This window comes from Anomaloglossus baeobatrachus, chromosome 1 (genome assembly GCF_048569485.1).
Source record: "Anomaloglossus baeobatrachus isolate aAnoBae1 chromosome 1, aAnoBae1.hap1, whole genome shotgun sequence".
In the NCBI taxonomy this organism is placed as follows: Eukaryota; Metazoa; Chordata; class Amphibia; order Anura; family Aromobatidae; genus Anomaloglossus; species Anomaloglossus baeobatrachus.
The window spans coordinates 885,691,689-885,716,611 of NC_134353.1; the positions used below are offsets into that span (position 1 = coordinate 885,691,689).

The window sequence follows — 24,923 nt, forward strand, 5'->3', positions numbered from 1 at the left end:
GTGTCACACGTAGCGATGTATGCTGCCTCAGGAACGATGAACAACCTGCATCCAGCACCATCAACGATATTTGGGATTAGAACGACGTGCCAACGCTAAAGGTGAGTATTTTTGATCGTTAGCGGTTGTTCGTATGTTTCACAGGCAACGACATCGCTAACAAGGCCGGATGTGTGTCACGAATTCCTTGTCCCCTACGACATCTCGTTAGCGATGTCGTTGCGTGTAAAGTCCCCAGCACCTGTCTTAGAATTCCTCTCCAGCGTCCTCACCTGTTTTCAGCACCAGTCTAGGGCAGTTTTTGACCTGCTGACAGCCCCAGTGTTTCATGGAGCTGGAGGTCATTCTTTAATACAAGTGTATGAGAGAGCCATGTTCTGGCTCTCATAGACTTATATTGCGAGCTTGTTACATAACTTCTGAATTATGGACTGTCAGAAGTTATGGGAACAAGATGGCGCCGTGAGACAGGAGTGGCCTCAACAAAAAGGTGAAGATGCCGAAAGAGGAGAATAAGACCAGGGGCAGAGGACTTAGATATAAAGCAACACTTCAGCCCTGAAAAAAACAAACACTAGAGTGGTGCTTAGGTATAAAACATTGCAAATAACTTTACCCATGACACATATGCACCTTTAGAGGAGACCAATGAGCAAAAAATAAAAAAACTCCCATAAAACATATATATCTGTTACCTCTCCTATTTCACTAATGTACATATTTCCTATGTTACTTGTGATGAGCTTTATAGTTCTACTAATCCTGCAGGACTGCTACTCTCCGGAGCTGTCACTCAAGGAGGAGACCACGCTCAAAACCATGACATAGGGAAACTGCAGAAATGTGAGATGATCAAATAACTACTTGAGAATAACCCTTGGAGTCCAAGGGCAATGATGGCGAAGGTTTGGCCAGGAGAAACAATCTGACAAAGGGTCAAACAGTACAAGGTTAATACCAGAGCAGGAGATGAAGGATTAATCCAGTAGAGTAGTCTACAATGAATGGGTAAGAGCTCAAAATAGCAATACAATATAAACAAATAAATGCAATAGGTAACAATAACTAGCATGGGATTACAAAACTACAAAAAAAGCATGGGATTGCTAATTGGTTGCTTATTTAGCACTCACAATGGGTCTCTCTGATTGAATCTTTTGTTGGGATTTTGGGGTCAGGATTGTGAGAAAATTGTTATCGGGCAGAGAAATATCTAATGAATAGTGCCGTGGCAAGATTACATTGCTTAACATGTTACCCCTTGAGTCAACTATTGCAAGTACCAATGGCACAAAGGCAGAGTAAAAAGTATCAAGTTTACAAACACGCCAATTGTTAGCGACAAATATATCCAGATTTTCATTATATCGTACATTTTTATGCTAACTCCATATGACTCATATTTTTAAGAAAAGAACCAAGAGTAATTCCACATATCATATTTAAAAATTATATATTTTATTATAGAATAATTAGTACAGAAAAGTGATGGACGTACAAAAAACACATTAAAAATGCAGTGTTACAGTGTACAAAACACACAAGGATGCGGAGGGTTAACGAGCTGTAATCCAATTGATTTGGTTTATAGGAATCCCAAGAGTATAATAGACATTATAGTCAAATTCATGATTCCTTTGGATTTTGATACAATAAATAACAGAGGTAAAAATTATCAGATTATGCTAAATAATGGTCATAAAGCGACTAAACTGCAACCACCGACTATGAAGTTATACATATGCATGCAACATTTATATATATATATAATATATATATATATATATTATATTTATTAATATATATATAATATATATATATATATATATATATATTTATTAATTATTATATTATATTTATTAATATATAAATATATATAAAAATATATAAATAAATATATATATAAAATACATAAATATAAATATATATATAAATATATATATATATATATATATATATATATATATATATATATATATATATATATATATATTATATTTATTGCCTTAGTACAGATGATACCTATGAGTTGACTAGGAATTTGTGACTATACAGTTAGGTCCAGAAATATTTGGACAGTGACACAATTTTCGCGAGTTGGGCTCTGCATGCCACCACATTGGATTTGAAATGAAACCTCTACAACAGAATTCAAGTGCAGATTGTAACGTTTAATTTGAAGGTTTGAACAAAAATATCTGATAGAAATTGTAGGAATTGTACACATTTCTTTACAAACACTCCACATTTTAGGAGGTCAAAAGTAATTGGACAAATAAAACAAACCCAAACAAAATATTTTTATTTTCAATATTTTGTTGCGAATCCTTTGGAGGCAATCACTGCCTTAAGTCTGGAACCCATGGACATCACCAAACGCTGGGTTTCCTCCTTCTTAATGCTTTGCCAGGCCTTTACAGCCGCAGCCTTCAGGTCTTGCTTGTTTGTGGGTCTTTCCGTCTTAAGTCTGGATTTGAGCAAGTGAAATGCATGCTCAATTGGGTTAAGATCTGGTGATTGACTTGGCCATTGCAGAATGTTCCACTTTTTTGCACTCATGAACTCCTGGGTAGCTTTGGCTGTATGCTTGGGGTCATTGTCCATCTGTACTATGAAGCGCCGTCCGATCAACTTTGCGGCATTTGGCTGAATCTGGGCTGAAAGTATATCCCGGTACACTTCAGAATTCATCCGGCTACTCTTGTCTGCTGTTATGTCATCAATAAACACAAGTGACCCAGTGCCATTGAAAGCCATGCATGCCCATGCCATCATGTTGCCTCCACCATGTTTTACAGAGGATGTGGTGTGCCTTGGATCATGTGCCGTTCCTTTTCTTCTCCAAACTTTTTTCTTCCCATCATTCTGGTACAGGTTGATCTTTGTCTCATCTGTCCATAGAATACTTTTCCAGAACTGAGCTGGCTTCATGAGGTGTTTTTCAGCAAATTTAACTCTGGCCTGTCTATTTTTGGAATTGATGAATGGTTTGCATCTAGATGTGAACCCTTTGTATTTACTTTCATGGAGTCTTCTCTTTACTGTTGACTTAGAGACAGATACACCAACTTCACTGAGAGTGTTCTGGACTTCAGTTGATGTTGTGAACGGGTTCTTCTTCACCAAAGAAAGTATGCGGCGATCATCCACCACTGTTGTCATCCGTGGACGCCCAGGCCTTTTTGAGTTCCCAAGCTCACCAGTCAATTCCTTTTTTCTCAGAATGTACCCAACTGTTGATTTTGCTACTCCAAGCATGTCTGCTATCTCTCTGATGGATTTTTTCTTTTTTTTCAGCCTCAGGATGTTCTGCTTCACCTCAATTTTGAGTTCCTTAGACCGCATGTTGTCTGGTCACAGCAACAGCTTCCAAATGCAAAACCACACACCTGTAATCAACCCCAGACCTTTTAACTACTTCATTGATTACAGGTTAACGAGGGAGACGCCTTCAGAGTTAATTGCAGCCCTTAGAGTCCCTTGTCCAATTACTTTTGGTCCCTTGAAAAAGAGGAGGCTATGCATTACAGAGCTATGATTCCTAAACCCTTTCTCCGATTTGGATGTGAAAACTCTCATATTGCAGCTGGGAGTGTGCACTTTCAGCCCATATTATATATATAATTGTATTTCTGAACATGTTTTTGTAAACAGCTAAAATAACAAAACTTGTGTCACTGTCCAAATATTTCTGGCCCTGACTGTACATTCAAATAATCATCAGCACAGACCTTCATATATGAAGAATTAGTTTATTGCCTTATTACCATTAGGTCTACATATATGGACTTGACAATTATATTTCACTTGATATTGAGAGAGTGCTAGTAAAGGAGCCCCCTGAGCAAGCATTTGATGCGAAATGTACATAGGGGTGGAGGTGGATGCGCTGCTAACCGACTAAATTCTAACATGGGTAACCTAACAATGCAATACTAATGCGCAAATGGGTATTTGCCTATATGGTGTAGCCAGCCAGCCATGATAGACTCTATATTTTTTACATGCATATAATGGTTTGGTGAACCTTTACTTTTTGTCTGAAGGATTAAATCAGAGTTACCTGTGTGACTATATGCTGATTTACAATATATGGACTTGTTGTCTGTCCTGATGTCATAGTGATGAGATACATATTATATACTACAAGACTTTACTAGCACTCTCTCACTATTAAGTGAAATATAATTGTCAAGTCCATATATGTAGACCTAATGGTAATAAGGCAATAACCTAATTCTTCATATATGAAGGTCTGTGCTGATGAATATTTCAATGTATAGTCACAAATTCCTAGTCAGCTCATAGGTATAATCTGTACTATATATATATATATATATATATATATATATAAAAAAATGTTTCATGCATATGTATAACCTCATATTCGGTGGTTGCAGTTTAGTCACCATATGACCATTATTTAGCATAATCTGATAATTGTTACCTCTGTTATTTATTATATCAACATCCAAAGGAATCGCGAATTTGACTATAATGTCTATTATACTCTTGGGATTCCTATAAACCAAATCAATTTGGATAACAGCGCGTTAACCCTCCGCATCCTTGTGTGTTTTGTACACTGTAACACTGCATTTTTAATGTGTTTTTTGTACGTCCATCACTTTTTTGTACTAATTATTCTATAATAAAATGTATATTTTTTAAATATGATATGTGGAATTACTCCTAGTTCTTTTCTTAAAAACACGCCAATTGGTAGGGTCATAAGGCAAAAAAAAAGTGTTGAATACTTTCAGTAGGGGTCATTCTAACTTGTACTGAAATGGTGGCAAAAGCTTATAAAATAATCTGACTTCTTTTTTCTTCAATGAGGTGATAACTTTTTCATCTAATTGTGTTCCAGTTCCTTATCTGCTGATCTGGGAAATCTACAGAATGGCAAGATTGTGTTAAAGAGACTCTGTCCACACAGGATGACTGTTCAAACCAAGCACAGGCGCTCAGTGCATCATGGCGGGGCTAAACATTTAAGTGTACCTTTCTACCTGCTGGTTTTCCTTCTTTAGCTGTTCTTCTCTGGCTGTATGAAGCTAGAACTGTCAATCATAGAAAAGGGGAAGGTGTAGATAGAAAGATAACATGCAGGTGGAAAGTTGCACCAACATGTTTGGCCCTGCCTTGATGCACCGATTGCTTGCACTTGGCTTGAACAGTCATTCTGTGCTGACAGAGTCTCTTTAAATGATTACAAACCATCCGAGAGACTTAGGAAGACAGTGGCCATAGTTACAAATATAAAAAAGCAAACACATACAATATGGAATTTGTAAATGGCACAAATTAATAGATGAATACGACGCAAATGAAAAACAGGTGAAAAACATCAAAACCTAGACAAAAAGGGCGTAAATGTAATAAAAAAAATTGGACCCAATAGCTGCAATTACACGTTGCAGCCACAGTGCATATTTTTGCTGCAACTGTGACAAATGATGCACCATTTTTCTGTGTTTTTGGAAGCCTAAAGGCCCCGTTACACGCAGCGACGTATCTAACGATATATTGCAGGGGTCACGGATTCCGTGACGCGCATCCAGCATTGCTAGTGACGTCGTTGTGTGTGACACCAACGAGCGGCCGGTAACGATGGAAAATACTCACCATATCGTCCATCGTTGACACATCGTTCATTTTAAAAAAATTGTTGATTGTTGAGGACGTAGGTTGTTCGTCGTTCCCGAGGCAGCACACATCGCTACGTGTGACACCTCGGGAACGGCAAACTACAGCTTACCTGCGGCCGCCGGCAATGAGGAAGGAAGGAGGTGGGCGGGATGTTACGGCCGCTCATCTCCGCTCCTCCGCTTCTATTGGGCGGCAGCTTAGTGACGCCGCTGTGACGCTGCACGAACCGCCCCCTTAGAAAGGAGGCGGTTCGCCGGCCACAGCGATGTCGCTAGGCAGGTAAGTCCGTGTGACGGCTCCTAACGATATTGTGTGCCACGGGCAGCGATTTGCCCGTGACGCACAACCGAAGGGGGCGGGTGCTTTCACCAGCGACATCGCTAACGATGTCGCTGCGTGTAAAGCCCCCTTTAATGAACAAAAGTGTTGGGAACGACTGTTAATTGTTGAGTTTAACTTTCTCCTGCAATGCCAATATCACATACCAGTGCAGTCCTGTAATAGGAATCACTGGAGCAACAATTCAGATCATGACATTTCTTCATGATCAACTGTAAATGGTAATATTAAGAAGAGGAAGGAACGACAGCATCTCAGCTATAAAGTGGAGACCATGTAACGTTACAGAGCAGGCGGCCGAGTGCTGAGGAGCAGATGGCAGAAAAGTCACCAATGCTCTGCTTAGGCTGCTTTCACACTTCCATTGTTTTCCATCAGTCACAATCCATTTTGTGACTGATGTGATCCATCGCATGTTGTGGTACAGCTGATGGGACGGATCCGTTAAAAAAACGGATCCACTGAAGCAGTTTGTACCTGGCAGAATCCAGCTGTGGCCGCATGTAACCGCTGACTCACTAAAGTTGATCTGTGGAGCTCACAGCGAGCGTCGGTGCTCTATGGCTGCTCTAGTCAGCTTCCGGTGTAGCAGAGCTGAAAGCGTCGTGGGACTTCATGTCGATTACGCCGGACCTGGAGGGGTATTTGGGGATTAATAAAGTGGTGAAAGAGGGTTTTTTTTGTCTTTTATTTCTAATAAAGGATATTTCGGTGTTTGTGTGTATTTACTTTCATTACCGTTTAGTGATGGGTGGTGTCTCATAGACACCTGTCATCACTAAGCTAGGACTTAGTGGCAGCTATGGAGGGGCGGGGGACGGGGGAAGCAGTGAATACGAGATGGAATAATGGCATTTTCAAAAGCAGGAGAGGCCGCCGGAGCAATGTGACAGCCGTGCAACGCCATGCCGGTGATCGGTGAGTATGAGAGAGGGGGTGAGAGGGAGAGACAGACCAACCGACAGAGAGAGAGATAGAGACAGAGAGAGAGAGTCCGACCGACAGACAGAGAGACCGACAGAGAGAGAGAGATATTTTCTAACCAGAAAGGAATTTACACTTCTGAGCATGCTCTGATGCTAAAAGACGGAACCGTCGCCGGAATCCATCATTTGACGTATTGGATGGATTCAGGCGCCCATAGGCTTCCATTATAACCAACAACGGATGGAATCCTACGCACTGCGTTTTTTCAACGCTACAAAAAACGTTACATTTTGCGTTGATTCCATTCGGCGGTCAGTCATTCCAAGACTGATCAGTCACATAGCAACGCAGGGCCCTCAGTTGCAATCCTTCGTTAATTCAAGTCTATGGGAAAAAAACGGTATTTTGCAGGATACCGTATTTCCTCAAGATGACAGATTGTGACTGATGCAAAACAAAGGAAGTGTGAAAGCAGCCTAACTTTATAAGCTGCAGGGTCCAAACTTTCTCTAGTATTAATCTCAGCACCAGGAACTTTATGGAATTGGTTTTCATGGCCGAGTAGCTGCATGCAGCCTTACGTCACCAAACACAATGATAAGCATTGAATGGAGTTTTGTGAAGCTGCGACCAATAGATTCTGGAGCAGTGGAAACATGTCCTCTATCTGCCGACTGATGGACGAGTCTGGGTTTGGTGAATTGCATGAGAATATTTCCTTCCTAACTGTATTATGCCAGCTGTAAAGTTTGGTGAAGGAGAGGAGAGATAATGTTATGTTTTTTTTTCCCAATTTAAGTCTAGACCACTTTGTTCCAGTGAAGAAACATCTTAATCCCTTAGCATACTTAAGGCCCCGTCACACGCAGCGAGCGTACCCGCCCCGTCGTTTGTGCATCACGGGCAAATTGCTGCCCGTGGTGCACAATATCGTTCAAAGCCGTCACACGGACTTACCTGCCTAGCGATGTCGCTGTTGCCGGCGAACCGCCTCCTTTCAAGGGGGCGGTTCGTACGGCGTCACTAAGCGGCCGACCAATAGAAGCGGAGGGGCGGAGATGAGCGGCCTTAACATCCCGCCCACCTCCTTCCTTCCTCATTGTCGGCGGCCGCAGGTAGGCTGTAGTTCGTCGTTCCCGAGGTGTCACACGTAGCGATGTATGCTGCCTCGGGAACGATGAACAACCTGTGACCTCAACAATCAACGATTTTTTTAAAATGAACGACGTGTCAACGATGGACGATTTGGTGACTATTTTCCATTGTTAATGGTCGCTCATTGGTGTGACACGCAAAGACGTCGCTAACTATGCCGGATATGCGCCACGGAATCCGTGACCAGGCGAAATATTGTTAGATACGTCGTTGCGTGTGACAGGGCCTTAAGACATACTGAATTGGACAAAGGTATGTTTCCAAGTTTGAGGTAGCACTTTAGGGAAGGCCCTTTTCTATTCCAGTTTAACTGTGTCCCAGAGCACAACATCTGCCCTCACAAACGCTCTCCTGGAAGACTGGGCAAAAAAATCCCATAGACACACTTCAAAATCTTGTAGAACCCAGAAGATCTAATCTAGTCCCTTTCTGCCCTTCATAAAATTTACTTCCAATTCTTTTCCCCTGTATCTTCTTATTCCATTACTCTTCATGTACTTTATTACACTCTGTACTTGTATAAATTGTGGCTGGTGTGTGTCGCCCCGGGATAAGGGGTACTCAGATCCGGGCCACGGGGTCACTTCTGTGGGTATGACAGTGGCGTGACCAAGTCTGTGATCCCAGGCTCCACAGTAAGAAGGGGATTAGGTAAGGGAGATTGTCCGTGACACCACCCGTGGTGTGCGGTGAAGTAACGGAGCACCGCCGCTGCCGGTTAATGGATCCCGGTGATGGTGGTGGGCAGCAAGGTGGTGATTTCCCTCCACGGGTAGGGTGTTGGTGTCCCCGGACCCCAGTGAGGTGGTGCAGGGAGGAGATGGAGACCGTCTGAGAGCTGTGCGCCCGGTTGGACCGGGGGATGTTGTTACTCACTGTTCGCTTTGCAAGGAAATTCACACAGAGTCAGGAATTAACCAGAAATTGCCGGTGTCCGCAGCCTTCGGTACGGAGGGTGTTGAAGTCCCACACATGGTGCAGCAGTCCCTGTTCTTTCCCTGCAGCCACGTGCCTCTTTCTCCACTCTTTCTCTTTCTTTCCTCCTCAGCCGGGAACGGGGAGTCCACTCCCCTGCAGTGATCCGGGATCTCTTTCGATACCAGCGGGCCACTACCCTGCCCCGGTCACCTCAAGTCACTTCCTCACTAACAGCCTGTCCCGGCCCTTTTGGAGCACGCTTCTGTAGCAGCCCGGAAGCTACAACTCCGGGCTCCTCTCCTCTCCCTCTCTCCACACACTCTGCTCCAGCCCCTCCCCTGCTGCTCTGTTTTGCTCATACACTGGGGGGGGGTGTCTGTCCTGCTGCACTGGTGTGGGATCAGGTTACCAAGGAGGAGAATGACCTGCTCTTTGCTGGATTTCTGCAGGTCTGTGACACCCTGGTTTTGCCAGGGCGTCACAGGTGACCGGCCCACGCAGCTGGTTTTGAATCCCCTATTAAATCGAAGGCTGGACCATAAATTACAAGCTTCCCCCCATTCACCTTTTGTGCCTCCCCTATTCCCTCATAGACTGTAAGCTTACGAGCAGGGCCCTCACTCCTCCTGGTATCTTAAATTTGTTATTTTGTATTGTCTCATATTGTCTGTACATGTCCACTCTGAATTGTAAAGCGCTGCGGAATATGTTGGCGCTATAGACATAAAACTTATTATTATAAGAGTGGAAGTTGTTATACTTACAAAGATAGAATCATCTCCATTTTAATAATCAGGGATAGAATGGGAGACCATTGCTCCTCATGTAGGTACAATTTATAGGTGGCCCAATACTCTAGTCATAGTGAACTCTTTAAGATGATCCGTACTAGACCATGAGGTCACAATTTAACGATTTACTTGTCCGGAGCTCCAGTAACCTATGCATACATCTATTGTACACAGGCACTTGACGGAGAAATTCAGCTGCACGCACCACACATGTCTGACAAGAACACCTTTCTCCACTCACTTCCTTTCCCCGTTGAATCTCCATCCCACGCCATCCTCACAACGATCTGACACCCTCTGATGCGCAATAGAGGCGCATAGAAAGCAACTAGGGCAGCAGCTCTTTGTGTCTACCCAATAGGTATAAAAGTTCGGAATCTATTTTGAAACAATATTCGGCATCTTAAACCTTTCCATACCTGATCCTTGAAGCACTATAAAAGTGTCTGGTAGCTAATTATAACATCATCTATAGCAATAATGGGCCACTACATTCCTTGTAGTGGCAGCAGAGGATTCAAGCTCTAGGTCTTGGTAATAAATATTGGCTAAAGCTGTGTAATCACCTCCATTGACACATATTAAAGCGGATCTGGTACATAATTTTCTTTTACAATGTGCCTAAGAACTAACTAACTAACTGCCTGTTGTGCCCGGCATTGATCTCCTGCCAGCGAGTCAGCGGTTCCTGCTGACGTCACATCGACAGTGTGGTGGCTTTTTTTCCTGCTCTGTGGACAGGGCGTAACTGCCAACATCATGCTGATTGACAGCTGACTCCCCGCTTCCTACCTGCAGGAAGCCATCTGCTAACCAGCATGATGCTGAAAGCCCAGAAGAAGAGGAGATGCTCTGTTGTCCTGGAGCCACTGAATCGCAAGCAGTAGCGGTCAATGACTGCCCTGTGCCGGTACCGGGAACAACAGGCAAATAACTGCCTCTGTTTGCAGGAACCTGCCTTGTTAGTTTTTAGGCACATACTTATCATATAGTCCTGGACAACCCCTTTAAATAGTGTACATTTTTGAAACTATGATTTATAAGGGGAAGACATTTATTGCCTCTGTTTTTTTGTCTCCAGTGGGGCTTGAAATGTTTACTACTGGGCATACTTAGGCTGTACATATAAAAAAAATCCTTCATACTTACCAAAAAAGTGTAGCACCTCCAGCTCCTCCAATTGTTACATCTATTAGGCCATCACCATCCAAATCCATCTCGCCATGTATGGACTGACCGAAAAACTTAACCTTCTTTCCATCCCCACCTGATGGAATGTGCTATTAAGTGGAGAAACAGTGAAATATAATGAAAGAAGAGAAACAATTAAATATGTATTTTCTACTCTACAGTCGAAGATGAAAGTTGAGATTGACACAAATTTTGGTTTTAACGTTTGCTGCTTCAGTGTTTTTAGATCTTTCAGTCGGCTGTTTCTATGGTTAGTGAAGAATAATTATCAGCATTTCATACTTTTTTATATTTTTTATTGACAAATACAAGTTTATGCAAAGACTTGAAATTTACAGTGTTGACCTTTTATTTTTCAAGACTTCTGCAATTAAATTCTTGCAGTTTATCAAAATTTCTGTCTTTTTGTTTCTCCACCCGCGTTTGGAGGATCAACCACAGGTTCTTATTATTGTTATTATTATTATTATCTGGGATTGAGGTAAGAGGAGTTTCGTGACCATGGAGTCAAAATTTCAATGTTCTGTTGACTTAGTTATCACTTTTGCCTTTTGACATGGTCTACATCATGCTGGGAACAGTATTGTACATCACCAAATTGCTCCTGCATGGTTGGGAAGATGGATAGATCTACTGTAAGGGGTACTTTGCACACTACGACATCGCAAGTCGATGGCAGCGATGCCGAGTGCGATAGTCCCCGCCCCTGTCACAGCAGCGATATCTTGCGATACCTGCCGTAGCGAACATTATCGCTACGGCAGCTTCACATGCACATACCTGCCCTGCGATGTCGCTATGGCCGGCGAACCGCCTCCTTCCTAAGGGGGCGAGTCATGCGGCGTCACAGCGACGTCACACGGCAGGCGTCCAATAGAAGCGGAGGGGCGGAGATGAGCGGGATGTAAACATCCCGCCCACCTCTGTCCTTCCGCATATCCGGCGTGAGCCGCGGTGACGCAGGTGAGGAGATGTTTCTTGCTCCTGCGGCTTCTCACACAGCGATGTGTGCTACCGCAGGGGAATGAGGAACAACATCGTACCGTCGCTGCAGCGAAATTATGAAAATGTCGGACACTACACCGATGATACGATTACGATGCTTTTGCGCTCGTTAATCGTATCAAAAAGGATTTACACACTTCGATATCGACAGCGACGCCGGATGTGCGACACTTTCGATTTGACCCCACCGACATCGCACCTGCGATGTCGTAGTGTGCAAAGTACCCCTAAGACTTTATTAATGTCAGTGTCTTAGACAAAGTTGTGTGTGAGCCCCCTTCATGGATGAAAAACCACCCCAAAGATGACTAAAATGTTCCAGTCTGCTGCAGTCCAATCTCTGTACTTTTTATAGACTGATATTCTGCAGGAAGAACAAGGATCGGAGTCAAGAGAATTTGGGTAATGTTATTTTTTCTAATGGAATGTTTTGGACATTTGGAAGAATGATAATCCACGGGCAATAAGAGAAAGGAGGTCCTTATGATAAATACATAATTTTGGTTACAATTAGCTCTTTGTTGTTTGGGTTTCACTAAAGGTTAAACAAGCCACTGAGAGACCAGGCTTTCAGGTTGCTGGTTAGAACTGGAGGACCTAGTGATGTTTTTCCTGTTTGAATTTGGACTGGAGGATTAGAGGATGCTGCAAGAAGGGGGGTTCTTAGTTCTTTTTAATCTCTGCACTCTGGTGCTCCATGTCAATTTTTAGCAAAGAATTGAAGACTCCTGTCCCTCCACCCCACCCCCCAAATTTATATCTTATTTTGCAAGCGTTATTGGAGGGAGGGAGGTAACGCCCAGTTCTCTGGCTTCGTGGTTACGAGTATTTATGAATGGATTTGAAATATCGGCTTGAGGCAATTAAAGGGGTTATCCCCTACTTTTACATTGATGTTCTATCCTTAGGATAGGTCATCAATGTCTGATCAGCCAGGGTCCAACAACCCGCACCAATGTCGATCATCTGTTCTCGGATCCTGCGGCGGCAGCAGACAGCCGGAAATGCTCAGTTCTGTATCTGCTCCATCTTCTGATAGTGGTCGCGGTTGGGTAGTGCACATCCACCTCCTACTGATTAGAATGGAAGGTGGATGTGCAGTACCCGGCCACAGCCACTATCAGAAGTTGGAGCAACTCCAAAACTGAGCATTTCCTGCTGTCTTGTGTCGCCACCGGGACCGAAAACAGCTGATTGGCTAGGGTGCGAGGTGTCAGACCCCGGACGATTAGACAATGATGAGCTATCAATTTAAAAGTAGTGGACAAACCCTTTAAGAATTGAGCTGGTATTGGTATTGACTGATATTAAACTGATTAATTATTTATTGTTATAAGAAAAGGTGAGTGCTAACATGAGTCCTGTGTCCTGAGACCATTCATGTGTGGATTCTTTTCATCTAAGGTAGTGGCTCGCTCACAACAGGAACACTGCCATGACTAAAGAGGTATCTAAACATCCTCCAAGAACAACTTCTCTCTAAGATCCATGATCAATTTGATAATGAACAATGTTATTTCCAACATGATGGAGACCATGTCAAAAGGTAAAGTGATATCTAGGTGCCACGATAAACAAAATATTGTTATTTTAGGTTAATGGTCTGGAAACTCACAAGATCTCAATCTCATTGAGATCCTGTGATCAATCCTCAAAAATCGGGAAACAGAAATTGTGATAAACTTCAAGCACTGGTTAAGCAAGAATGGGTCATTAGTCAGGAATTGGCTTAGAAGCTGATATACGGCTGTTAGGGCAAAAGGCAAAAGTCTTGACCAATAAGGATTAACAGTTTTATATTGAGTCGTTACATAAATGTGATGTATTTTAAGATTAAAATATAAAAACTTATGAAATGCTGATAATTGTACTTCCGCAATCATAGACACATCTGACTACAAGATCTAAAAGTAGTCAAGCAACAAACTGTGTGAAAACCAAAATTTGTGTCAGTCTCCAAACCTTTGGCCATAACTGTATGCTCAGGGTGACCATCTGCACTGCACAAATAAACTTTTGATCCATGTTGATTTTGGCAAATATGTTTTTAAATTGATAAGTCAAAAGCAGTCTAAATTGATGGCTCTTTTTGACTTTGTCACCCAATGGCTCATCCTGTCTACATCTACAGGATTATTTGCAGAGGCGTAACAATCGGGATTGCAGAGATCGCTACCGAGCTCGGGGATGCAGGGGGCCTGCCGACTCCAACACCTGTTTCAGCTGGATGTGTGTCCAAGGGCGCGCATCCAGCTGCAATACATCGCAGCACAGAGACTTATTGGGTCTCTGCACCGAGATTTCCCCACGCTTATATTCCAGGGAATGGAGAGCAGCGAATATTCTGACACAGCTGACAGCACTGTAAGTGGGTGCACATGACAGTGATGCACTGCGCTCCTTACACGCTGGTCAGTTGCCAGGATGACACTGGGGGGCGGCGGGAAGGTGAGTGTAATCGTTTAGGTTTTTTTTTTATTGTGTGCAGTCCGCTGGGGATCATAGTTACCAGGATGCGGACATATATCAGGATGGGGCTAAATACCAGCATGGGGACATTATTGGGGCATATACCAAGATTGGACTATATTCCATGATGTGGACATATACTAGGTTTGGGCTATATACCAGAATGCGGCCGTGATGAGGACACATATTAGGATGGGGCTATATAGCAGGATGTGGCCGAAATGGGGACATATGCTAGTATGGGGCTTTATACTAGGAAGGGGACATGATGAGGCCATATATACCAGGATGGAGACATGATGGGACCATATAGACCAAGATGGGGCTATATATCAGGATGGGAATACACACCAGGATGGCGGCTATATACCGGGATATGCCCAGGATGGGGACATATACTAGGATGGGGCTATATACCAGGATAGGGACAAGATGGGGCCATATACACCAGGATGGGGACATGATGAAGCTATATACAAGGATGGGGGACATGATTGGGACATATATCAGAGTGGAGCCATGATGGGGACATATATACAGATGGGGGGGCGAGGATCAAACTTTGCACGCGGGCCCATCGGACTCTAGTTTCACCACTGATGATTTGCTATGACTATAACAAATTCAGAACTGAATAAGAGAATAAATAAACCCCACAGAACGAAGACTTGGGACAAGAAGATGAAAAAACAGCAAGTTCTGTAAGATATCGATTAGGGGTGGACTAGGAGTAACATTTGTCCCTTGCCAATTGTGGTCATCAGATTCTTACCAACCATCCTAGTAATATGTGTGAGCCAAATCACAAGCGAATTAATCCTTAAGTATTGTGTTGTGGTAACAGGTTTACTTCATAAAATTAGTAATAAACTTTTGTCTTTTCTCACTTGCCATGTCCTAGTGAGGTGATTACATTTCACACATACCTGAGCATAGTCTTTCTTTATAGATTTTCTACTTCCGTGATAAATATATACAGCTCCTCTGTGATCTCCTTCTAATGGAGCTCCTATAGCCACATCATTAAATCCGTCAAGGTTGAGATCCTTCACTGAGGCTATTGCTGTCCCGAAGCGTGCTCCGCATGGCTCGCTCTTAGCATCGTCTTTACAAGTTTGGTTCAGAGGTTCCAAAGTCATTTCAAGTTTGAATGTTTTCTGTGAATACAAAATATCAGAATTCTTCTTCTCCTTAGTCAGTGCATTCACAATTAGACTGTGATCACAGGTTTGACATTCTGCTTGTCCGTTCTGTTTCTAGAAACAGAAAAACGGAATTAAAGGGAATATGTCAGTAGGATCAATTCTCTTAAGCCGTCTATATGGGTATGTAGGTTATAGGAAGCTGAATAAAATGATGCCTTGATGTCTGCGATACAATTACTTATTCCAGAGAAATCCACATTTTTCTTATATGTAAATGAGCTGTTCCAGGACATGGGGTGGACACTGATTTGCATGAGAATCTGCCTCCAGGGATTATTTTTACTTAAAGCGTAAGTTACCACTGTGAGACATGTAACTAACACAGAATAGCAGAACTGAACTTTATCTTCTTACAAAAAAAAAATCTTTATTTTTATATAGCGCTAACATATTCCGCAGCGCTTTACATACATCAGGAACACTGTCCAATCACATTAGCAGCTGCAGCTCTCACAGCTGTGCTGTATTGCAACAATATTGCAACACCCTGTCTGTCTGTAAGATGGAAGTTGATTGGAACCTGCAGATGTGTTAGTTATAATCACCCACAGCTCTGCAATGAGGGCAGAGAGCGGCCATCACACATCACACTGGTAACACATCCTTCTATTTACAATAAGGTCTGGAGACAGATTCTCAGGGAGATCTATGTCCGGTCCATAGCCTGGAACAGCTCATTTACATATAAGAAAAATGTGGAACTGGATCGCAAGTATCAAGGTATCATTTTATTCAGCTTCCCTAAACCTACATGGCCATATAGATCGCTTAGGAGGGATGATCCTACTGATTCCCTTTAATCAGGGCCGGCGTCAGCACCCGGCATACCCGGGCAAATGCCGGGGCCCTGGAGAGTCGGGGGGGCCCACTCGACCTCATCAGTTCTGGTGCCCCCGGACCGGGCCCACTTGCCTTTAGTTCTGCTGCTCCCGGGCCGAGTTCCGGGGACCGCAGTCCTCGTCAGGAAACTGTGGCTACCGTCCCTTTAAGGCGCGCAGACCACAGCATTCGCTGCGTCCTCCTGGTTTGAACTTCATCTGTGGGCGGAGCTACCACACGGCATCCTGCTCAGTCCCACAGATGAAGGAGGTGCAGTGCCATCCAGCGACCCCCCCCAGCACAGGGCTTCTCTCCGGCACTTTGTGGGCCCCATCTCCTCCGTGACCGAGCGGTATGTGCTGCACCCCCCCCCCACGATCTGTATGTGCCCTCCCTGCCCCCCAATTTATGGGCCCCGGTGAGTTGTATGGGCTTCCCCCCCCCCCGAGATGTATGCCCTGACACCCTCCCAGAGCCGCGTGTGTGGGTCCCGCAGAGCCGCGTGTGTGGGTCCCGAAGAGCCGCGTGTGTGGGTTCCACAGAGCCGGGTCTGTGGGCCCCCAAGAGCCACGTGTGTGTGTCTGTATGTATACAGCAGTGTGTCTGTCTGTCTGTATGCAGCAGAGCAGTATGTGTCTGTATGTATGCAGCAGAGCAGTGTGTATGTGTCTGTATGTATGTATGTATTTGTATCCAGCAGAGCAGTGTGTGTGTCTGACTGTATATATACAGCAGAGCAGTATGTGTCTGTATGTATACAGCAGAGCTGTGTGTGTATGTATGTATGCATGCAGCAGAGCTGTGTGTGTATTTATGTATGTATGCATGCAGCAGAGCTGTGTGTATGTATGTATGCATGCAGCAGAGCTGTGTATGTATGCATGCAGCAGAGCTGTGTGTGTCTGCATGCATGCAGCAGAGCTGAGTGTGTCTGCATGCATGCAGCAGAGCTGTGTGTCTGTATGCATGCATGCAGCAGAGCTGTGTGTATTTGTATGTATGCAGCAGAGCTGTGTGTGTCTGTCTGTATGTATGTAGCAGAGCTGTGTGTGTCTGTCTGTATGTATGCAGCAGAGCTGTGTGTCTGTATGTATGCAGCAGAGCTGTGTGTGTATGTATGCATGCAGCAGAGCTGTGTATGTATGTATGCATGCAGCAGTGCTGTGTGTGTATGTATGCATGCAGCAGAGCTGTGTGTTTGTATGTATGCAGAAGAGCTGTGTGTGTCTGTATGTATGTATACAGCAGAGCAGTGTGTGTGTATGTATGTATACAGCAGAGCTGTGTGTGTTTGTATGTATGCAGCAGAGCTGGGTGTGTATGTATGTATGCAGCAGAGCAATGTGTATGCCTGCAGCAGAGCTATGTATGTATGCATGCAGCAGAGCAGTGTGTGTCTGTATGCATGCAGCAGAGCTGTGTGTGTATGTTTGTATACATGCAGCAGAGTTGTGTGTGTCTGTATGCATGCATGCAGCAGAGCTGTTTGTGTCTGTCTATATGTATCCAGCAAAGCTGTGTGTGTCTGTATGCAGCAGAGATGTGTGTGTCTGTATGTATGCAGCAGAGCAGTGTGTTTCTGTATGTATGCAGTAGAGCAGTGTGTCTGTATGTATGCAGCAGAGCTATGTGTGTCTGTATGTATGCAGCAGAGCTATGTGTGTATGTATGCAGCAGAGCTATGTGTGTCTGTATGTATGTAGCAGAGCTATGTGTGTCTGTATGTATGCAGCAGAGCAGTGTCTGTATGTATGCAGCAGAGCAGTGTGTGCCTGTATGTATGCAGCAGAGCAGTATGTGTATGTATGTATGTATGTATGCAGCAGAGCTATGTGTGTCTGTATGTATGCAGCAGAGCAGTGTGTGTCTGTATGTATGCATGTATGATGTTTATCTATGTATATCAGTGTATATGACTGTATAGATTTGACTGTTTATATGTATTTTTGTGAGTTTGTCTTTAAATATGTATATGTATGTGTATGTATCTGTCTGTGTGTGTGTGTGTGTCTGCGTGTGGATGGGGCCCACTGGGACTCTTCCGCCCGGGGCCCACAAAAACCTGGAGCCGGCCCTGCCTTTAATGATGCAGAGGAAACCTATTCGTTATGATGGAGTCTCTCCAGGTTCTGTTATATATCAGTTTTTCAGAACCTAAAAAATAGTTCTGCATAATGGTTTGTTTGTTTTTTCTGATCTAAAAATGGACGCCAGATGGATCCCATAGTATGCAATAGGTTTCCTCCACTTTTGTTTCGATCAGTTATTCATTGGATCCTGACTAATATTATTCAATAGTTAGACTAGTCCCTTCTTTGCCATACCCAATACATACATATATACTAGAGATGAGCAAAATGATTCTTAGGATTAGCAGCCGGATTCATGGACAATGGCCACCGAACCAAAGCCCTGCGACCTCCTCTTCTTTACCATCATTCACATCACCTTTGCTTAGTAGGTGGTTGAGATGTGCTGAACACAATGTTGCCCCGTGCCTACAAATCAGAGAGGCACTGGGACGGCTAATATGTAGGACGCTCACGGAATTCTGGTCCAACAGCCATGGATTACCGATATGGCTGATGAACAAGGGTCTTGCAATTAATCATTTTGAAACAACATTAATATATTTATATTATTGATTGATGTATATAGAAAAAGAGAATGAGAGAGAGGGAGAGAAATGTATTAGGTTCTCAGTGAAACGCTAGTCTTTTGTTAGTGCTAAATTTCTTGCAGACACCAGTAGTATGCGGACTGACCTGTCTATCAGCCTCCTCCAAATGAAAGATATTGCGCATGAATGTCTGGTTTACAACTGGAGAAGGCTGATGGACAGGTCGCGTCACTAGAAATTAGCAAAACAGTTCAAGCCAAACTGAATTCTCTTTGAATGTTTTTTAATGTGGACTCTGCTGAATTCAATTATTTTTTGATTCGCTTTGTGCAAATTCAGCAAAACTGTGGCTGAATTTTGCTAAATTTTAGCATCTCCGCTCACCTATCCCGCTGCTGCAGCAGCCCCGCATCTGGAACTACACAAACCTGCATTTTCTGTCCTGCCATTTCTAGACGTCGGGACACAAGGTCCTCATCCAACATCTTCAAGGATTCTTAAGGGGGCTTTACACGCAACGACATCGCTAACGAGATGTCGTTTGGGGTAACGGAATTCGTGACGAACATCCGGCCTCGTTAGCGACGTTGTTGCGTGTGAAACGCACGAACGACCATTAACGATTAAAATTAGTCACCTAATCGTTGATCGTTGACACGTCGTTCTAATCCCAAATATCGTTGCTGTTGCAGGACGCAGGTTGTTCGTCATTCCTGCGGCAGCACACATCGCTACGTGTGACGCCCCAGGAACGGGGAACATTACTGTACCTGCGGCCTCCCGCATTGAGGTAGGAAGGAGGTGGGCGGGATGTTACGGCCGCTCATCTCCTCCCCTCCGCTTCTATTGGGTGGCTGCTTAGTGACGCCGCTGTGACGCCGAACGAACCTCCCCCTTAGAAAGAAGGCGGTTCGCCGGCCACAGCGATGTCACTAGGCAGGTAAGTATGTGTAAGGGGTCCTAGTGATGTTGTGCGCCACGGTCAGCGATTTGCCCGTGACGCACAATCGACGAGGGCGGGTGCTTTCACCAGCGACATCGCTGCGTGTAAAGTGGCCTTTACTCCTAGTTCTGCTGCAGAGTGAAGATGCAGGAAAAGGATGTCATGTGCCAAAAGAAGCAACTAACCGGAGGGAAGGATGTGGCATCGGGACAAGTGAGCGATGTTTTTTTTTTTTACACTTTAAGTTTATTATACCCTAGAATATAATAAGGAAGATTTGATTCTCATCCAATGACTATGATGCGCAGTAAATTTCTTGGCCTTGTTTGAGCAATCTAGTGAATTTCAGTTTCAGCAGATCCACTCATTGCCATGTGTTCCTCCATCATGAGAGCTGTTCAATCTGTAGGGAAGGCTACACAAACCACCATCAAACCTGTGATACTTACAGTCCCTGACAGAAGTTCTGTCGCTTATCCATGTTATGTAAATATAAGCTTATAACCTGACTTTAAATTAATCCATTGGTTTCATAAATTACTCTTTTGAAAGCTGAAACCCTCCCAAATTTGGTTTAGGTTATGGAAATAAAGTTGCTGCAAAGCTGAAATATTGATCATTTAATGAACACACAAAGGTCAGATTTTGGCAAGACAAAAGTTTTGTCGCCAACAGAAAGTAATGTGAAATTCAAGCAAATAATTAACTTCTCATACAAAGATATGTTGCATAACATTGGTGAATGACGTTGTGGTGCTATTAGAGCCACATTTAATATTTTGTGTGACTTCCATGAGCTTGAAGAACTGCATCTATGCAGTTCAACAATGATTCATACAATTTATTGATGAAGTCATCAGGAATAAGAAAAAATGCAGTCTTACATGCCTCCCAGAGTTCATCTAGATTCTTTGGTTTTGTTTTCCAAGCTTCCTCTTTAATCCTACCCCAAACATGCTCAATGATGTTTATGTCTGGTGACTGGGCTGGCCAGTCCTTGAGCATCTTGATCTTCTTTGCCAAGAGGAACTTTGTTGTAGAGATGGATGTTTTGTCGCCTTGTCATATAATGCACCCAATCCAAGTTTACATCCTCACCTGTGGTCACTAAATGATCGGTTAATTAGTGGGTGTGCATAAAAAGAAACCCAGCACCCCAGATCATCACTTGAACTGTAACTTGACCTCTGACAACATGCCAAAAATCAACCCTGCGACCAAAGCCTTGATTATCAAGAGGCTGAAGACCAGATCCACTGCAGAGGTGGCTGGCATTTTTAGTGTGTCTCAGCGTCAAATACCCCTCTTCCACTGCAGCAGAGCTCCAAAAAGCCTGGTCACCTCAAGTCCCTCTGTCAACTAGAACAGTTTGTAGGATTCTGTCTCGAAATGGCCTCTATGGTCGAATCAGTGCCCAGAAGCCAGCACTAAACACAAGGCAATTAAAAAAAACGTGTGGCATTTTCCATGTCCCACAGCCTACTAAATATACAGTATGGATGCTGGAAAAGTGGCAGAAGGTGGATTTCTCTGATGAATCTTCAGTTGAATTATACCACAGCCGCCGCAAATATTGTAGGAGACATACTGGAGCCTGTATGGATGCAGAAAACAGTTAAGTTTGGTGGTGGAAAGATCATGGTCTGGGGTTACATCAGTATTGGGGTGTGGAAAAATTTGCAAGGTGGAAGGCAATATCAATAGCCTAAAATATCAAGAAGTATTAGCTACCTCTTACATTCCCAATCATAAAAGGGGTCAAAGTCTGCAGCAGGATGGTGCTCCATCTCATACATCCATCTCTACAACAAAGTTACTCCTGGCAAAGAAGATCAAGATGCTTAGGCTGCTTTCACACATCCGGCTTGAGCTCTGCGGCTCAATCCGGCTGTGCAAGCTATGCAACGGATGCGGTGAAAACACCGCATCCTTTGCATAAGTTTTTCCTTTGCGGCCAGTCCAGTTTTTGCCGCTTGCGGCATGCTACTGAGCATGCGCAGTGGCAAAAACCGCATGCGGCGGCCGGATGCGGTTATTGCCGCATCGCGCCGCATCCGGCCGCCTTAGGCATGCATTGAAAAATGCGCCGCATCGGCCGAATGCGGCGCGATGCGTTTTTTTTTGCCACACGAAAAAACGTGCCAGGCAACGTTCCATCCGGCCGCCGCATCGGCTAAATCTGCCGCATGCGGCAAAAAACGGACGGAACGCAAGGCCATGCTGCACAATGCGGCACTAATTAAAGTCTATGCAGGAAAATCGCAACCGGCAGCAAAAAAAAAACGGTTGCGATTTTCCTGCAAAGTGCCGGATTGTGCCGCATAGCAAAAATCGGAGGTGTGAAAGCAGCCTTAAGGACTGGCCAGCCCAGTCACCAGACATAAACATCATTGAGCATGTTTGGGGTAGGATGAAAGAGGAAGCTTGGAAAACAAAACCAAAGAATCTAAATGAACTCTGGGAGGCATGTAAGACTGCATTCTTTGCTATTCCTGATGACTTCATCAATAAATTGTATGAATCATTGTTCAACCGCATGTATGCAGTCCTTCAAGCTCATGGAAGTCACACAAAATATTAAATATGGCTCTAATAGCACCACAACTTCATTCACCAATGTTATGCAACATATCTTTGTATTAGAAGTTAATTATTTGTTTGAATTTCACATTACTTTCTGTTGGCGACAAAACTTTTGTCTTGCCAAAATCTGACCTTTGTGTGTTCATTAAATGATCAATATTTCAGCTTTGCAGCAACTTTATTTTCATAACCTAAACCAAATTTGGGAGGGTTTCAGCTTTCAAAAGAGTAATTTATAAAACCAATGGATGAATTTAAAGTTAGGTTATAAGCTTTTATTTACATAACATGGATAAGTGACAGAACCTCTGTCAGGGACTGTATATATAAATTAGTAAATTAAACAAAAACATAAAATTATCATAAGAATGGACTATGTGGGGGATTTTAATTGAAAATCCACAAAAAAACCAGCGCTAGATGGGTTTTTATAATTTTTATTATTAAAGGTGCTCACCACCAAAAAATGCTATCCTTGTTCCAAGACAGAATATTTAGTAATATACAATGCACTAGATATTAATAAAACCAATGAGCACATAAGATAAAATAAAATAATATAAAATAAATTGAATTACTAAGAAGTGATGACAATATTCACAATAATCTAGTTCTAAACAGTCTGGTATAATGCCCCGGCCGGTGGCATACAGCCTGTTTGATTAGTATTTTAGACTAGTATAATGGAATAAAATATACTATACCAGCCCCCGATTGACTTAAATGCTTAAATTGCAATCGATACAAGCTTGCGGTGTTATATTTACCCCCAGGACCTGGGGGAAAAAGTCCTCAAAACAGTCTGAGCGTGATAATCCCCGGTTCACAGTGTAATATTAGCAGGGTTTTTTTCTGCAGTAAATAGACCGGGTTTCTCCGTAGATTTAATTTGCTGCACGTTCCGTCTTAGGCTGGAACCATTGCAGATACAGGATTAACCTGTCAGACTTCCAAAGCAGACAATTTGGAACCAGTGGCCGTAGTTAGTGCTGGCTCTAGAGGAGATGTAGTATTACCAGCGTCCCTCTTTTAACGGAGCCTTTAGAACACTTCACGATGCCACAGGCAGGCGATCCCGTATGATCCCAATTGTGCTTCCAAAACGAACAGTGCGGAGCCACTGGAGGCACCAATATGTGCTGGCTTCAGACAAGGATAAAGTCAATGGTAGCTTCTCCACCTCTCCAGCGGGCAGTCCGGACGGTGTCCTGTATGGGCTGACTGAGTCCACACGAGGGAGAAGTTACTTAGCAAAATATCACCGCACAGGTGAGATAGACAAAGCAGAGTCCTGATCCGACGCGCGTTTCGGGGGCGTGTAACGGTCCCCTTCCTCAAGGATAACTCAGCTGTTGCCTAGAGCACTATTTATGCATATATTTAATTAGTTACAATTTACATAAAAGCAAACAATGTTTAAACTCAACCAACATTTAATGACCACTACATATATCAATTTGTAAGAAACCGCTCATAGTAAACATATAATATAGATTTGTGCAAAGGTTTTTCTAGAAAATCCTATATATAGCCCTACTTATACCATCATATACTGGGAGAAAATATTTTTCACCATTTATATTTAAAAAGTAAGCATAATGTCCAAAAACATCAAAAAAGGTGTAATATAAATTTACTTGCTGTAATATAAAAAAAAAACCCCTGTATTTGAATCAGCCTTGGACAAATAAAATCACTAATTTCAATGTATGTTACGTACATATATATGTCCATGACACACATATACATACATAATCACATACTTTTTTTTTTTTTATATTGTTCTATAGCAGTATCTTTTGCTTCTCTACCTATTTGTGTGTATAAAACTATAATTTAATTAAAAGCAAACAATTCAATGTCATTATTGAGTCCATACGGTTTCAAAGTGTTCAATTCAAAAATCCATTGACTTTCTGCTCGTGACATTTTTTTGATGAAATCACCACCCCTCCAATCCCTTGTTACTTTTTGTACGCCCCATACTTGGGATCCTTTAAAGGACCCTCCATGTTTTAACGCATAGTGTCTGGACAGGGGGTGTTTAGTACATTTATTTTTAACACTTCTAATGTGCTCACCCACCCTTTTCCATAGGGGTCTAATAGTTCTCCCAATGTATCTTTTCTGACAGGGACATTGAATACAATATACAACTCCCTTTGATTGACATGTAATGAATTCTCTAATAATGACTTCTGACTGCCCCTGTAAAAAAGATTTCCGTGTAATATTTTTTGTATTTTTGCATACTATACAGCTTTTGCATGGAAAATAACCTTTCAGGCCAAATAATCCTCCCTTAT

The 24,923-nt window shown here is 43.1% G+C and overlaps 1 protein-coding gene across 1 annotated transcript in view; it reads right to left on the reverse strand.

The window, feature by feature from the left end:
- Positions 1-24,923, reverse strand: part of ITGA1 (integrin subunit alpha 1) — a 329,669-nt gene that overhangs the window by 74,895 nt on the left and 229,851 nt on the right. The window contains exons 14-15 of the mRNA XM_075342876.1: positions 15,374-15,604; positions 10,932-11,062 (exon numbers count right to left, since the gene is read on the reverse strand). Coding sequence (XP_075198991.1) covers positions 10,932-11,062; positions 15,374-15,604 — 362 coding nt within the window. The remainder of the gene's footprint in view (positions 1-10,931; positions 11,063-15,373; positions 15,605-24,923) is intronic.